The sequence below is a fragment of the Dreissena polymorpha genome, chromosome 3, assembly GCF_020536995.1.
Source record: "Dreissena polymorpha isolate Duluth1 chromosome 3, UMN_Dpol_1.0, whole genome shotgun sequence".
Taxonomy (NCBI): Eukaryota; Metazoa; Mollusca; class Bivalvia; order Myida; family Dreissenidae; genus Dreissena; species Dreissena polymorpha.
Window position 1 is genome coordinate 141388113 of NC_068357.1, and position 17994 is coordinate 141406106.

The following is a 17994-nucleotide window of genomic DNA, read 5'->3' on the forward strand; positions in this document are numbered from 1 at the left end:
GCTGAACTGTGTTAGCATTTTTCGGTTTATGTATTAAAGTGCACAGGCCCTCAGCATTAGTTGCTACCCCACCCCGCACCCCAGCTGCTACCCCTCTCCCAAAACCCTGTAAATTGTCCATTTGTAGTACAAAATATCAAAACAAAAAAATAAGTTGATTTTTTGTAATAATATTTACAAATGATTTTAAAATTATTGACCAACTTTATATTTAGTACTAATGGACAATTTAGATGGTTTTGGGAGGGGGGGAGTAGCAGACGGTGTGGGGGGGGTAGCAACTAATGCCTGTGTTAAAGTGTTGACAAAACCATTACCTACAATGAATTACAGTCCATATCTTAGGTTTTAAACTTTAAACTTGCATAAGCAGTAAAATTACGAATTAAAACAAAATTAAGTTATTGCGGCGCAACAATAAAATAAACGTAAAATAAAATATAAAAATACTAAAATTTGTAAATGAAATAAGAAAGAGGAGTGTTAAAGAGACCGTCCAACAGATTTCACGTTTTGGTAAATTGACAAAATTAAAAAAGTTGTTTCAGATTCGCAAATTTTCGTTTTAGTTATGATATTTTTTGAGGAAATAGTAATACTGACCATTAACCATGCTCTTAAATATCTATTCTATGCATCTTTTGATGATTTGAAAACCTGAAAATTATAAAGCGTCGTGCGACGCGAAAGGATTGAATAATTTGGAAAGTTCTGTTGTTTTATTTTGGGATACTACGAGGATTGCTTATATAGGTAAAAAAATACATCCACTCTATGCATGAGCATGGATGGTCGAGTGGTCTAGGCAGGAGACTTTACTCCAGGACTCCAGGGGTCAGTGGGGTTCGAGCCCTGTTGAGTGTTACTTTTTTTCCTTTTTTAACCAGGTTTTTCGAAGGAAAAAAATGGTTGTTAGATTGGCGGGCTGGCGGGCGGAACAAGCTTGTCCGGGCCATAACTTTGTCTTTCATTGTCAGATTTTAAAATCATTTGGCACATTTGTTCACCATCATTAGCGGTGTGACGCGCGAAAGAATTACATCGATATCTCCAAGGTCAAGGTCACAATTTGAGTTTGAAGGTAAAAAATGGCCATAAATGAGCTTGTCCGGGTCATAACAATATTGTTCACTGTGAGATTTTAAAATCATTTGGCACATTTGTTCACCATCATTAAACGGTGTGTCGCGCAAAAGAATTACGTCAATATCTCCAAGGTCAAGGTCACAATTTGAGTTTGAAGGTCAAAAATGGCCATAAATGAGCTTGTCCGGGCCATTACTTTGTGCTTCATTGTGAGATTTTAAAATCATTTGGCACATATGTTCACCATCATTAGACAGTGTGTCGCGCTAAAGAATCACGTCGATATCTCCAAGGTCAAGGTCACAATTTGAGTTTGAAGGTCAAAAATGGCCATAAATGAGCTTGTCTGGGCCATTACTATGTCATTCATTGGTACATTTTAAAATCATGTGGCTCATTTGTTCATTATTGGACGGTGTGTCGCGTGAAAGAATTACGTCAATATCTCCAAGGTCAAGATTCGAGTTTAAAGGTCAAAATGGCCATAAATGAGCTTGTCTGGGCCATTACTATGTCATTCATTGTGCGTTTTTAAATCATGTGGCACATTTGTTCATTATTGGACGGTGTGTCGCGCGAAAGAATAACGTCAATATCTCCAAGGTCAAGGTCGCCACAACTAAAAATTGATTGATTTTGCAACAACTATGTATCTATGAACAATCAGTAACAATTAACATTTTGATTTAGAGTTGTCTTTCTTTATCAGACTTTTTTTCTAATTGAAATCAAGGTCAATTTTACACAAGGGGGTTAACAATACACATTTTGAATTGACTCCCTTTATCAGACTTTTTTCAACTGAAAACCTGGTTTTGTGACAATTTTGTCCCTTGTTTTAAATTGTATTCTTGTTTTTTTCCCCGGAGATTTTTAGTTCAAATGTTTAAATTTATCAATATAAAGCATTTAATGACAAGCTTCAATACATGCCAAAATCTGTTGGACGGCCCCTAGGCTGCCAGTTCTAAAATGGCGCCTTACGAAATAATCTATATGGAGTATTGGGCATTTCTTGGCTTCACTATCAAAGCCATCGGTATACGTGTATATTTATCACTCTGAATATGTTGAAATAATAAATAATCAACCGATATAACAGTGACTTCTGCGTCATTGTTCAGAAGAGTTGTCCTAAGAATGAGAGTGTGTGTGTGTGTTGTAACCGTTAAACAAACGTCTTATTAACTAGGATCTACTGAAATAACCAGTCTATAAACAGGAAACGGCATGATTGTAAACAAACCTTAATGTTATGACATTTCTCTTCAGTCATAATGAAATGCTTGTTAAAGATTATGGAAAGCAAGGCACTGAAATTATTTTCACAAAAGGGAAACCTACAACTGCAGTGATAACTCTCCTGTCTTTCTTTAGTTTTGCAATGTGGAACTGTATCCATTATCATCAGTATACTTTATTGCAGGCATGTATATATTTAGACCTATAAGGCTACGCTATATCAATTTATCATACATTTAAGACTCATAAAGCTATATTTTCCATGCGTCTGTAAAAAAGAGCAAGCTATTTCAATTTCCTGTGCACTTTTCAATAAAAGGTACATTATTCTAATGGCCAACATAGTGCTCATCTGTTATCAATAATCACTGCATTTTTACCAAATGATAAAGCTCAGTTTAAACTGTATGCAATAAGTTAGTATACATTAACTACCATAATTCTTCGTTATTTTTACAGAATTGTGTATTGCTGGCTGTGATATTGACCACACTTTATGCCATAATTTACTGCCTCAGGATAGTACACAAAGGTGGGTGTTTTATCTGATATAAAACTGCGATACCATACGTATACATTCAGTTTCCTGATAGTTTGTCTTTTAAAATGATAATGGACATAAATTATAGTACACCTCTTGTAAATATTTTTAGCACTGACCTACAATTGTACATCACATATTACCATAATCAAAGATTTGCAAATACAGTTCTTAAAACAGCTTAAAATGCATTCATCAATTGCAGTGATGTCAGTGAATTATTTACTATATACTGTTATTATTATTATTACACCTAATTTATGAAGTAAATAAATACATGTTTATAGCATTTTCATGGTTTTTTATGAGTTGCAAAAATAACAATCCAAAAGAACACTAAACAGTGTCATTTTAATGCAAGCACATGGTAATAATTTACATTATGGGCTATTTAGTGGTCAGTCAGATTTCAAACACTAAGGTTTTCTAGTTTATTTGTTCCCACAGAATCTCTGCTGATAATCTCTTCTATTGGTATTACTTCCACTCGATGTTGTCTACTTGGAGTCTCCCACAAATACTTTGATGTTCACCACGTGGAGGATATAGTCATAGTTGAAGCAGTATCTATGGTAATGCAGTTTTCACTGAAAACAATTGAATGATTGCATCATTTTCAATTCATATGCATTGCCTTCTCTGCTGTACACAAAATTGTGAAGGACTAAAATTAATGGCATATGGGCCTTGAAAATTGTATTTGGCTGCACATTTGCTCAGACAAGCCATCCAATAAGACAAGTTTCTAAGCATGGAGAAGCTATGCATACATATGTAAATAGTTAGAGCATTTACTAAACTCTCCATTAAAATATAAAAACACATGACAAATGGAAACAGATTTACACAATTAACATCTAAAACAATGAACTGATTACTTTCTCTTCTGTACTTAAACTAAATGACATAGAAGTAAATGCAAATAAATACAAATGTTTTGATATACTTGGGCTCTTAGAAAAAAAAAAAAACATTAATCATCAAATAAAACACCTATTGAAGTTAAATGTTAGTGTTGTTTTTTACGAAAAATAAATGTTGGCTCTTTCAGCATCAAGTTATCTTTGAGCTGGTGGTCATTCAAAAGACGAACACTTCAGATGTTACATCACCTAAAATTTACCCATTATTTTTGGTAAGTTAAACTTTAGGTGCTACGTCACAATACATGTACTTTTAATGCATACAACAATAAAGGTATTCTAAAAATTGTGTAGATAATATTGTTATATTTGAAATTTGCAACTATATTTAATGCTATGAAAGTAAGCAGGTATTGATTTTAATCTGTGAAAATGAACAAGACATTACAAGTCTTCTGCCGATTATTACAACACATAAATGTGGCGTCAACAGTTTCTGTGAATTTATGTTCAGGACCTAACATACAGACATGCTATTATCAATTATATGTCATAATCATATTTTATAGGACAATGTATAGGGTACAATTATCAATTACCCAGTCTTGCAACTCCATATTTACATGATAAAATAATATTTAAACAAGAGCTGTGTTCGTGAAACACAATGCCCCCTACTGCGCCGCTTTGAAGGCATATATTTGACCTTTGACCCTGAAGGATGACCTTGACCTTTAACTCTCAAAGTGTGCAGCTCCATGAGATACACATGCGTGCCAAATATCGAGTTGCTATCTTCAATATTGCAAAATTTGACCTTGACCTTGAAAAATGACCTTGACCTTTCACCACTCAAAATGTGCAGCTCCATGAGATACACATGCATGCCAAATATCAAGATGCTATCTTCAATATTGCAAAATTTGACCTTTGACCTTGACCTTGAAGGATAACCTTGACCCTTCACCACTCAAAATGTGCAGCTCCATGATATATGCATAAATGTCAAATAGTGAGTTGCTATTTTCAATATTGCAATATTTGACCTTGACCTTGAAGGATGACCTTGACCTTTCAACACTCAAAATGTGCAGCTCCATGAGATACACATGCATGCCAAATATCAAATTGCTATCTTCAATATTGAAAAAGTTATGGGCAATGTTAAAGTTTTTGGACGGACGGACTGACGAACAGACAGACGGATGGACTGACGGAAAGTTAAAAAACTATATGCCACCCTTTGGGGGCATAAAAAAATTATGGCGAATGTTAGTTTTCGGACGGACGGATGCCATATATTTGACTTTTGACCTTGAATGATGACCTTGACCTTTCACCTTTCAAAATGTGCAGCTCCATGAGATATTCACACATGCCAAATATCAAGTTGCTATCTTCAATATTGAAAAAGTTATGGCCAATGTTAAAGTTTTTGCACGGACGGACAGACGCCATATATTTGACATATGACTTTGAAGGACCTTGACCTTCACCTTTCACCACTCAAAATGTGCAGCTCTGTGAGATACACATGCATGCCAAATATCAAGTTGCTATCTTCAATATTGAAAAAGTTATGGCCAATGTTAAAGTTTTTGGACGGACGGACAGACAGAAGCCATGTATTTGACGTTGAAGGATGACCTTGACCTTCATCTTTCACCACTCAAAATGTGCAGCTCCATGAGATACACATGCATGCCAAATATAAAGCTGCTATCTTCAATATTGAAAAAGTTATGGCCATTGTTAATCACGGGCGCCACCTCTTTTTGGCGATGCATTAATAAATGAGTCAATGTTACTTTCGAGGTGGCGCTAAGAACCGGTTGTTTAGAAATTTTAAGGATAATTCTACAGGGTAAGTAGATTTATGTAGTGCGATTAGGCAAAGATAAATTCATGCACAAATGTACAGAAACATACAATCACAACCCATTTCCTTGAAATTTCAAAACATCCGGTCCTAAGCACCATCTCGGAAGTAGCAATGGCTCATTTCTTAATGCATACTCAAAAGTGGTGGCACCCATGATTAACAGTCGTGACAGGGTACAATTATTATCCCCTGCCATAGGCGGAGGGATATTGTTTTGGCGTTGTCCGTCCGTCTGGCACTTTTGTGTCCGGAGCCATATCTTGGAAGTGCTTTGGGGGATTTCCTTGAAACTTGGTATGAGTATATATATGGATAATAACGGAGTTATGGCGCTTTGTATCTTGAAAAAATGCTTTCTTTTGTGTCTGGAGCCATATCTTGGAAGTGCTTTGAGGGATTTCATTGAAACTTGGTATGAGTATATATATGGATAAGAGGATGATGAACGTTGGCGTTGTCCATCCGTCCAGAAATCTTTTGTGTCCAGAAGTTTAATGGCGGGGGATATCAAGTCAACGAATTTGCTTGTTGTTTAAGGATTTTCAACCCAAACTGGCAGATCTGCTCACCATATACAGACAAGCTCAAGAAAAATTGAGGACCATGGAAGAAAGATGACAAGAAATAATTTAGATTTTCACATTTATATCAAGCTCACTATTTATCTAGACAAACTTTTCCTGTACATGTGTTATTGCATTTATCAAAACTACTTACCAAGTACATATCTCTGACAAAGGGTAATGATTGAGGCTAATGATCGCTTTTATCAGCGTGCTTTATAGCTCACTCAAGCACGAAGTTACCTCTGTATAGATCTCATTTTTCATCCAATCCAATCTAGAACTCTGCAATCGTTGTGAAACTTTATCAGAAAGTTTATTTTGAAAATATCTAGGCCAAATTTTTATATCGGTGAAGTGCGTCACACAACTACGTCACAATGTCAAATCTCAGAGAAAGATCTTGTTATTACTCTAAAAGCCACATTTATGACTAAACCATGATGAATGTTGGTTCCTATGTTTATCTTAAAAATATCAAGGCAAAGAACCAAGCTTGGTCACAAACATTAGGTGACCTGGTCAAATCTTTAAATAAAAACAAAAGTTAAAACTCTAGTGCTTTTACTATTGCTATTTTTTACTCGTGTCTTGGTGAAAATTTGTCTTGAACATAATAAGCAAAAATTGATTTGGATAATATGCATCGGAAAATTTAGTCACGTCCTCAAATGTGAGAAAAAAACAATTTTACCTCTTTAACAGCCACATATATGACATCTTGGTCAAGGTCAAGTCTTCTTTAATTTGTGTAATTGGAACCGAGGTGAGCGTTTTATGGCCATCTTGGCACACTTTCTGTGTATTTGCTTGTGTGTCGTCGTACAGGATGACATGCAGGTGTTGCTTTGGTGGCATTGGCTTTGTTGGCCACATTAGCATCCTTTAAAGTTTATTTCAGACAGAAACTTGTAATACATGTAAATGTTAAATTGTCTGAATCACTTTGGTGTTATTGGCCGCCAGGCAACACATTGCAATGTTCATGTATATATATATATATATATATATATATATAGCATTATTTGTGTCAATTTAATCCAGAAATATATAGTTAAACAAATTATGTATTTGCACTTTTTTCAAGTAAAATTAAGATTTTCTGATTTTGCTGAAAGCTTTATTCGTGCCTTGAATTCAATTTCATGTTGTTTTTTTAATATAAAGTATTGTTAGTGATGCATTTGGTGATTATTGTGTTCAAAATTTCTTAACGAAAAGCCAATCATTTTCAGAGACATGTGCATTTGCATCAGAGTCCTAGCTAGGTTAAAGTTTTTTTGTTTGCTTGGTTTTCAGGAACAGCATTCAAATTTGCAACATTTATTCCACATATTAAAATGACACTTTTGACTAAGTTTTGAAATGGCAGTTCGAAATGTATCAAACATACGTTTGTTTGTTTTTCTTGGAAATTGTTGTCACTGTTAGTCAATAAAGAAACATTATTTCTTTTAAAAGTCAATGTTTATGTTCTCATTTGATATTTAACCTGTTTGAATAACTCATGACATATGCAAACATGTTTGGTTTAGAAAAACTCGCCAAAGTTTGAGACAACAAGAAAAGTTGAGCACACTGTCCTCCACTGCTCTTGATAAATTGAGAAAATAATTTCTTTGTCTTTTTTGTTGTAATTCTTCCACGTCTTTCTTGTATTTGTACTAGAAATATCAAAGCAAAGATATCATAATCAAAATGCATTTTTATTGAATTGTTATTCTCATAATTTCAGTTTATTACAGACCTATAAGAATTACAAAAAGATTGTGTTGTAAACCAATAGATTGAATATTTTATTTATTTATTTAATACCTGCTTGTAGATTCTTTCACTCAGTTTTACAATTGCTTAATCAAACTTTTCAGTGCATATCTGTTCAAACGGTACATGCTTTTTGTATTCACCCAGTTGTAAATGTTCAATTTTATAAATAAAAATGTTTGTTATTTTTGTTCTGAAGACACACTTTCATTCTCTAGAAACGTGTTGTGAATATTTATATTTTCTGTAAAAAAAATAAAAATGCTTTTCACACAATACTGTATTGCTGACCAAGTGTTCTTTTATATCCTAAAAATATACCATTTAGACGAATTATAATAAATTGTTATACCTTAGTTAATATATAAAACAGCCATTAATTGATTCACCTGTTGAATTAACAGTCAAATATCAGTGTCACTATTATTGTACGGATTGTACAATATTGTGTAATGTACCTTACATTTCATACCAAATATATAATTACTTTAATATGTGATTTAAGTGATATTTGTTAAGTTATTTCCTTTACAAGTTTATGTAAATCATGTGACCTCTTTAACAGGCCAGTTTTGATTTTTGTTTGTTGAGTTGTATATTAGAAGTATTTTATTAAACTGTAAGTTTTCCAACTAACACTTTCCTGGGATAGACGGGTATAAAGTACTAAGCGCTCATTATAAAGCTAGTAAACCAGCAAAACCAAAGCATGCCAATTGTTAAAATGATTTAATAATTGTGACTGAAAAACTCATAAAAATGGTAATCAAACTAAACAAAACATTTTTATTGAACTCAATGTGAGGCACAAAGGCTCGTCATGAACCTCTTGTCGACGCAAGTTTGAGTTCATCACTGAATGCCATCCAAAACTGCATTACGGTAATGAGTGCAGTGCGACAGAACTGTTTTCACAATTTTAGAGGTTCATCGCGGTCAGATTATTAGCTCACCTGAGCACAACGTGCTCATGGTGAGCTATTGTGATCGCCTTTTGTCCGTCGTGCGTTGTGCATCGTCAACATTTACCTTGTTAACACTCTAGAGGCCACATTTATTGCCCAATGTTCATGAAACTTACTCAGAACATGTGTCCCAATAATATCTTGGACGAGTTCGAAAATGGTTCCGGTTGATTGAAAAACATGGCCGTCAGTGGGCGTGGCAGTTTTCCTTATATTATACTTGTAAACACTCTAGAAGTCTCATTTATTGTCCGATCTTCATGAAACTTTGTCAGAACATGTGTCCCAATAATATCTTGGACGAGTTCGAAAATGGTTCTGGTTGGTTGAAAAACATGGCCGCCAGGGTGTGTGGCAGTTTTCCTTATATGGCTATAGTAAAACCTTGTTAACACTCTAGAAGTCACATTTTTAGTCCAATCTTCATGAAACTTTGTCAGAACATGTGTGCCAATAATATCTTGGACAAGTTCGAAAATGGTTCCAGTTGGTTGAAAAACATGGCCGCCAGGGGGCGTGGCAGTTTTCCTTATATGGCTATAGTAAAACCTTGTTAACTCTCTAGAAGTCACATTTTTAGTCCAATCTTCATGAAACTTGGTCAAAACATGGGTTCCAATAATATCTTGGACGAGTTCGAAAATGGTTCCAGTTGAATGAAAAACATGGCTGCCATGGGGCGGGGCAGTTTTCCTTATATAGCTTTACTGTATTGTAAAACCTTGTTAACACTCTAGAAGTCACATTTGTGGTCCAATGCTCATGAAACTTGGTCAGAATATTTGAACTAATAATATCTGGGCTAAGTTCAAAAATGGTTGAGATCAGTTAAAAAACATGGCCGCAAGGTGGCGTGGCATTTTTCTTTAAATGGCTATTTACTACAAAACCTTGTTAACACTCTAGAAGTCACATTTATTATCCAATCTTTATGAAACTTGATCAGAACATTTGTTCTAACAATAGCTTGAGTGAGTTTGAAAATGGTTATGGTTTGTTGAAAAACATGGTCGCCAGGGGGGGGGGGCAGTTGTCCTTATATGGCTTTAGTGAAAACTTGTTGACACTATATTGGCCACATTTATTGGCCAATCTTCATGAAACTTGGTCAGAACATTTGTCCCGATGAAATTTTGCCAGAGATTGAAGCTGGGTCATATGAGCTCAAAAACTAGGTCACAAGGTCAAATATAACAAGGGCTGTTTGTAAAACATGCATGCCCCCATATGGGCTGTCCATTGTAGTGGCAGCCATTGTGTGAATATGTTTTTTGTCACTGTGACCTTGACCTTTGACCTAGTGACCTGAAAATCAATAGGGGTCATCTGCGAGTCACGATCAATGTACCTATGAAGTGTCATAATCCTAGGCAAAAGCGTTCTTGAGTTATCATCCGAAAATCATTTTACTATTTCGGGTCACCGTGACCTTGACCTTTGACCTTGTGACCTCAAAATCAATAGGGGTCATCTGCGAGTCATAATCTATCTACCTGTGAAGTTTCATGATCCTAGGCATATGCGTTCTTGAGTTATCATCCGAAAACCATTTTACTATTTCGGGTCACCGTGACCTTGACCTTTGACCTCAAAATCAATAGGGGTCATCTGCGAGTCATGATCAATCTACCCATGAAGTTTCATGATCCTAGGCGTATGCATTCCTGAGTTATCATCCGGAAACCATTTTACTATTTCGGGTCACCGTGACTTTGACCTAGTGACCTCAAAATCAATTGGGGTCATCTGCGAGTCATGATCAATCTACCCATGACGTTTCATGATCCTAGGCGTATGCGTTCTTGAATTATCATTCAAAAACCATTTTACTATTTCGGGTCACCGTGACCTTGACCTTTGACCTAGTGACCTCAAAATCAATAGGGGTCATCTGCGAGTCATGATCAATGTACCTATGAAGTTTGATGATCCTAGGCCCAAGCGTTCTTGAGTTATCGTCTGACAACCACCTGGTGGACAGACCAACAGACTGACCGACCGACAGACCGACATGAGCAAAGCAATATACCCCCTCTTCTTGAAGGGGCATAAAAAAAACATAATACAAGAGTTCCGCGGTCGGAGATGACCGCATTGAAGCCGGATTTTTTATTTAAATGACAGGAAAGTACCTTTCGTGTTTTTGTCAATGCAATACTTAAATTACTGAAATATTGTTCAAAGGTCAAAATGAAATGTAAGTACTTTTCAAGGCATGAGCAAACCTTGTGTTATGTTTTGAATGCATGCATATACATGAACAACAATAACATTTAAGGTCACAAATATGAACTTGAATTGACATTTAACATTTTTACCTACCAAAGTTATAAGAACTTTAACATTTTTACATTCAAGGTCACAGTGACCTTGACCTTAGAATGAATGACCTTGAAATGACCAGTGGTCATCTAAGTGTGCTTGCAAACCTTCATGTCAAGTTTGAAGACTCTATGTCCAAGCATACCAAAGTTATAACAATTTTAACATTTTAACATTTAAGGTCACAGTGACCTTGACCTTCAAATGAATGACATTGAAATGACCAGTGGTCATCTTCTAGTACTGGCCAATCTTTATTTCAAGTTTGAAGACTCTAGGTACAAGCATACCAAAGTTATAACATGAAATAAGAACTTTAACATTTTTACATTCAAGGTCACAGTGACCTTGACCTTCAAATGAATGACCTTGAAATGTCCAGTGGTTACTTACTAGTTCTGGCCAACCTTCATGTCAAGTTTCAAGACTCTAGGTCCAAGCATACCAAAGTTATAACAACTTTAACATTTTTACATTCAAGGTCACAGTGACCTTGACCTTCAAATGAATGACCTTGAAATGTCCAGTGGTTACTTACTAGTTCTGGCCAACCTTCATGTCAAGTTTCAAGACTCTAGGTCCAAGCATACCAAAGTTATAACAACTTTAACATTTTTATATTGAAGGTCACAGTGACCTTCACCTTCAAATGAATGACCTTGAAATGACCAGTGGTCATCTGTTAATCCTGGCCAACCTTCATGTCAAGTTTGAAGACTCTAGGTCCAAGCATACCAAAGTTATACCATGAAATAAGAACTTTAACATTTTTACATTCAAGGTCACAGTGACCTTGACCTTCAAATGAATGACCTTGAAATGACCAGTGGTTACTAACTAGTTATGGCCAACCTTCATGTCAAGTTTCAAGACTCTAGGTCCAAGCATACCAAAGTTATAACAACTTTAACATTTTTTATATTGAAGGTCACAGTGACCTTGACCTTCAAATGAATGACCTTGAAATGACCAGTGGTCATCTGTTAATCCTGGCCAACCTTCATGTCAAGTTTGAAGACTCTAGGTCCAAGCATACCAAAGTTATACCATGAAATAAGAACTTTAACATTTTCGAGCACGCCGCCACCCCGCCCGCCAGCCCGCCCGACAACATCAATCTATAAGCCGAGATTTTTTCGAAAAAAATCCGGCTAAAAAGTCACTTTTTTGGTCAAAAATAATCTTCATGAATCAGCTTGCATTTTTTTCAGAATAGTCTAGATGTCAAAACAAGCAAATTCGTTAAATTGATATTCCCTGCCAATATGCTTCTGGACACGAAAGTATTTTATTTGACACTCAAAAAAGCAGTTTTTCAAGATACATAACTCTGTTATTAACAGATGGTGTACAATGCCATTTGGCATGCATCATCCTCTTATCCATATATTTACTCGTACCAAGTTTCAATGAAATCCGCCGAAGAACTTTCAAGATATGGCTCCGGACGGACAACGCCAAAACAATATCCCTCCGCCTATGGCGGGGGATAACAAGTTACAAATGAGAATAAACCATTTGTTAAAAGATTTTATTTACACCACGCGGCTTCTTTTTTTGGGAATGAATGATGATGACATGATAAATTGAATGAAGTGATACAAAGTTACAGACAGAGTTTAAAGCTAACATTCAGCACAGTTTTGTTCTCAGTAAGTACTCGGTTTCATTGTAATCAAACACATTTAAGTATATAATGCAAATGAAGTATAAAATTGCACAACATCATTATGTAGTAAACATACTACCTACTATTCAATTTCATTTCCGTGTCAATAGTTTGCCATCTAACCATTGGTCTTCCAAATGCTATATACAACTTGACACAACATGTTCAAAACTTGACACTACATGTTCAAAACTCGACACTACATGTTCAAAACTTGACACTACATGTTCACAATGAAGTCTGATAATGTTCTGGGGTTCATGTGACTAATATCTCAATATGAACACAGTCCAGATTTTTCTATTCATCAATGCTCCATAAGCACTGTCAGAACATGTCTGATTCTTCTACTCCTCAATGATTTATGCCCGCTACGAGAATAGGTCTGGCTCTTCGGGGGCATCCAGGTCTCTGTATTCTATAATTCTTCTGGGGTCAGAACCACGACTGGAAAGTGGAAAAAAACGGACATAGTAACTGATATTTATATTGATATGAGCAGGAAAAAATAGATATAGTAACTGATACCGATATGAACAGAAATTAATGTTTGCAATCATACATGTGAGTATTAACACAATATTTAGATAATGATACTTGTGCAACAAATTGAAACCGATAAGATCCGAGTTAATATTTTGATAAATAAAAATCAATTAACATAATAATAATAATACATCTACTTTCCACTGATAAGGTTCCTTTTCACAATTGTACCATCAATAAGTAATTAACTTAATTTACATGGAAAAAATTAACTTATTTAAAAAGGTATCTGGCTTAAAAAAACTTCGTAGTAAAAAGGATAACAGAAATGTACTTTAGAACACAGAATATGCTTTTTTTAACCAAACAATTTATTTAAGAAAAATAAACAAAATTATTAAAAACACAAATGTGTGTATAAGAAAAGAGCCTTACTTCTGGCCACGATACCTGTAAGGTCTGCTATAGCCCCCTGCTGGACGTGTGTTTTCCCTCTCACGGAAGCCCCCGCCCTCTCTGGGCTCATGACGGGGCCCACCAAAATGACCCTGACCCTGGTGATAGTACGGGTTGCCTGAGGGCAGAGATACAATATAAAAGGCTATTTTCATAAACAGCAAAATATTTATACTCTAAAGTATAACTTTGGCCCAAAAAACAGATCATTACAGCACAGGTATTTTTTATTACATGGCAATTTAATTAATCCCTAAAATGTACCAATATAACGCTATTTGAACGAAATACTAAATGACCAAGAAATAAAAATTTCATTTATTGTTGGGTTCCTCTTAGCCTCAACAAAAGCAAAATTTCAAGTAAAAAAGCAAAACTTGACAGTAGAAATTTTAGAACAAATCAAACCCTTAATTAACTAGCCAATAATAAAATCAGATAACCAATTCAACCACCATGTACAAATAACACAAAGACGTAGGAGAGCTTACCTCCATACCCTCCCCTCATCATGTGGGGTCCACCACCCCCTCTGTGGGCGTTGAAGCCAATCATCCCCTGAGGGGGCCCCCCGAATCCAGGGCCAGCCCCAGGGAACTGCTGGGCCTGTGGGGTGGGCGGGCCAGACGTCTTGTTACCAGGGTGCTCAGGCAGGGAGGGCCGCTTGGGATCAATCAGGTAGTTGTTGAAGAAGGAGACCTGACAGTAGAGTCATAAATGTAGTATGTAGTGTTTCATGTTGGAGCGCATCCCCGAGTCCAATACTCATACAAGTGGCTCGGGACTCATTTTATGTTCACACTTTAGGACTCAACTGATTTATGAATGTAGGGGGAAAATGTAAATAAACACAGCAGTATGCCGTGTGTACTACATTTAATTCCTATTTACTTACAGTAAATGTAGACTACATTGCGGCTTGGTAACTAAAAACATGCAGATAAGTTTTCCAGTCTGTGATCAGGCATTATTACAAAAGGATCATTTATCAAGTATTGTGCTTTGGTGAATTGTTTACATATAACTTTAAGTTTATATTCATTTTGCTATGTTCTATTCAGGAAATATAACAGATCATTCTTACACTTCATATATGTCCCAACTCAGATTTACAAGCACATTAAAAAAATACTTGTATGAAACAGAATTTCCAGTCCTGTCTAATTAACAGTAGTTTTTAACCTATTCAGCATTTTTATTAAATTGTTCTAACATTCCTTTAAATTACTACAAAATAATTACATCCCTTATTTGCAAAATTATACTTCAAGTAAAAAACACCAATAAGTACCAAATACATTCATTCACTAAAGTAATTATCAACATTGTATATTTAGTGTCAATGTGTTGCATGCATGTTAAGAAAGTTAATGCACAATCAGCACTTACCTCCTGCTTAACCTCTTCGATTTTCTCTCCATGCTTAGTCTGGATATGTTTCCGTACAAACTCAGGCCCCTTGAATTTTTTACCAGACAAGGGGCATAACCATTTGTCTTTGGCCAGTTCCTGAGTATTCGCTGTAATAAACTTCTCCACCTCTGTGTGGGCAGTTAAAGACATAATTCATTATAAATACATATTAATATATTATTTACTCCTCACCAGCTATTGCACAAAAATTAATTTATCGAAATTAAGTTGCCAAATTCTTCAAAAGCTTGGGAAAGATCTACTGTGAAATAGCAGGGAGCTGCACCATGCTCACTTTTTCCCGCCCATCCTGACTTTCAAGGAAGGTCCTAGAAAAACATAAGAAAATCTGTTAAAATGTTATATATTTTGCAAATAATCTATAGCTTTTAAATAGAACTATGCTTTAAAACTTAAGTATTAATCTAAAAATTCCGCTGATTTAGTTAAATACAAGATTATGTCACTAGAATATCCCCTCTTCACTTTGCCCATTTTCAAATCACCCTGTACCTTTTGTGACCCTAGATCTGTCACTAAAAGGCTGTTATGATTGTGATAATCAATTTTATGTGATAATCCCATGGGCAGCATTGTATAAAACAGTGTTGTCGATTGTGGTCAAAATAGACAGATGATTGGTACACCAAGGATATGCATCTCGGTCTTTCTTGCCCATTTTCTTTGCCTTCTCATCATCAAGTTTGTCTTGCAGCTCTACGAAGGGCTTGATCTTCGTCTCAAAACTCTTTAACCAGTCATCCACTAAAATCAAGCACAAACACAGTGTTACACAGACAGAACCCGTCATCCATTAAAATCAAGCACAAACAACCTGTAACATGGACTGAACCAGTCTTCTTCTAAAATTAAGCCAAGACAGACAGCCAATCATCTACTAGAATCAAACACAACCACTAGGTTTCACAGACAGAACAATAAACAAGAGGGCCATGATGGCCTTGAATCGCTCACCTGACTAACCAAATACAATCCTAACCCAGATTTCATCAAGATAAACATTCTGACCAAATTTCATAAAGATTGGATGAAAACTGTGACCTCTATTGTCTACACAAGGTTTTTCTATTATTTGACCTAGTGACCTAGTTTTTGACCCCAGGTGAGCCAAATACAATCCCAACCCAGATTTCATCAAGATAAACATACTGACCAAATTTCATAAAGATTGGATGAAAACTGTGACCTCTATTGTCTACACAAGGTTTTTCTATTATTTGACCTAGTGACCTAGTTTTTGACCCCAGGTGAGCCAAATACAATCCCAACCCAGATTTCATCAAGATAAACATTCTGATCAAATTTTATAAAGATTGGATGAAAACTATGACCTCTATTGTCTACACAAGGTTTTCTATTATTTGACCTAGTGACCTAGTTTTTGACCTCAGATGACCCAAATACAATCCCAACCCAGATTTAATCAAGATAAACATTCTGACCAAATTTCATAAAGATTGGATGAAAACTGTGACTTCTATTGTCTAAACAAGGTTTTTATATGATTTGAACTAGTGACCTAATTTTTGACCTAGTGACCTAGTTTTTGACCCCAGATGACCCAAATACAAACCCAACCCAGATTTTATCAAGATAAACATTCTGACCAAATTTCATAAAGATTGGATGAAAACTGTGACCTCTACTGTCTACACAAACAAATTGTTGATGGTTTTTCTATACTTTGACCCAGTGACCTAGTGTTTGACCTCAGATGACCCAAATACAATCCCAACCCAGATTTCATCAAGATAAACATTCAGACCGAATTTCATAAAGATTGGATGAAAACTGCGACCCTAGTTGTCTACACAAGGTTTTTAATTATTTGACCTAGTTTTTGACCTAGTGACCTAGTTTTTGACCCCAACGGACGGACGCACTCACATACGGATGCCGGACATCACACGGTCACATAAGCTCACCATGTCACTTCAGTATTTTCCATTTTAGTAATTTTTTAATTGTTTTTTATATTCAAAAGCAAAAAGACACAAAAACATACCCAGATACTTGAGTATTTTAATGAATTAAACACATCTCTTAAATATCTCTAAAAAGCTTCATAAACTAAGGCCCAGATTTTATAACTCAACTTACAGTCTTTCTTGGTGGTCTTGCTGGAGGGTGGGACCCCCCTGCAGTGCATGATACCACACCGGTGTGGCATCTCATCCTCGTTAGGGTACTCATTGGCCGAGTAGTAGTCAATAGAGTGCACTATACGCAGGTACAGGATCATCGTGTCTAGCACCTTGAGACAGTTTCAATAAATGTTAAGTTATAGTAAATTGGGTAGTTGAAATTGAAGTAACTATTCTAGTTAACAGTTTCAATAACCCAAAAGTAAATGGTCTTGTTAAATGCTCTTTTGATCTACAATTTATTTATTGTACATTCTGTTTTCTTTGATTTTATATTCAAACTGTTGGTTATTTAACATCATGTCCAGCACTTGTTTGCTACACAGAAACACACTTCTATTGGGTATTGTTGGTACATAAATGTTTGTGTGGTTACTTACGAATGCATACATGGATATTTATCAAAACATGCTAATGTTACAGTGCACACTTATTAATCAGTCAGAATTTATGGCAGTCATCTAATTATATAAACACATGTGCAAGGTGTGCAAAGTATTACCACATTAATGCAAACAGATTAAAATTCTGATAAAATACAACTGTTTTACGTACTCTATCTTGTAGAGTATCTGAG

The 17994-nt window shown here is 35.6% G+C and overlaps 2 protein-coding genes across 4 annotated transcripts in view; one reads left to right on the forward strand and one right to left on the reverse strand.

Annotated features, from left to right (window-relative positions):
• The first annotated feature begins 1131 nt into the window (after positions 1 to 1131).
• LOC127871718 (phosphatidylinositol N-acetylglucosaminyltransferase subunit H-like) lies at positions 1132 to 8217 on the forward strand. The gene is made up of 5 exons (XM_052414861.1): positions 1132 to 2512; positions 2788 to 2860; positions 3317 to 3441; positions 3921 to 4004; positions 6152 to 8217. The coding sequence occupies exons 1-5, from the start codon at positions 2342 to 2344 to the stop codon at positions 6230 to 6232; spliced, it is 534 nt and encodes a 177-aa protein (XP_052270821.1). The 5' UTR covers positions 1132 to 2341; the 3' UTR covers positions 6233 to 8217.
• Positions 8218 to 12743: 4526 nt separating this feature from the next.
• The window catches only part of LOC127871708 (serrate RNA effector molecule homolog), a 33002-nt gene continuing 27751 nt past the window's right edge, over positions 12744 to 17994 (reverse strand). For 2 of the 3 annotated variants that reach the window (XM_052414846.1, XM_052414848.1), the window contains 6 exons: positions 17374 to 17527; positions 15908 to 16017; positions 15229 to 15381; positions 14331 to 14538; positions 13819 to 13957; positions 12744 to 13344 (listed from right to left, as the gene is read on the reverse strand). In XM_052414846.1, coding sequence (XP_052270806.1) covers positions 13269 to 13344; positions 13819 to 13957; positions 14331 to 14538; positions 15229 to 15381; positions 15908 to 16017; positions 17374 to 17527 — 840 coding nt within the window. In that variant the 3' untranslated portion in view covers positions 12744 to 13268. The remainder of the gene's footprint in view (positions 13345 to 13818; positions 13958 to 14330; positions 14539 to 15228; positions 15382 to 15907; positions 16018 to 17373; positions 17528 to 17994) is intronic. The other variant, XM_052414847.1, reaches the window with a different exon arrangement.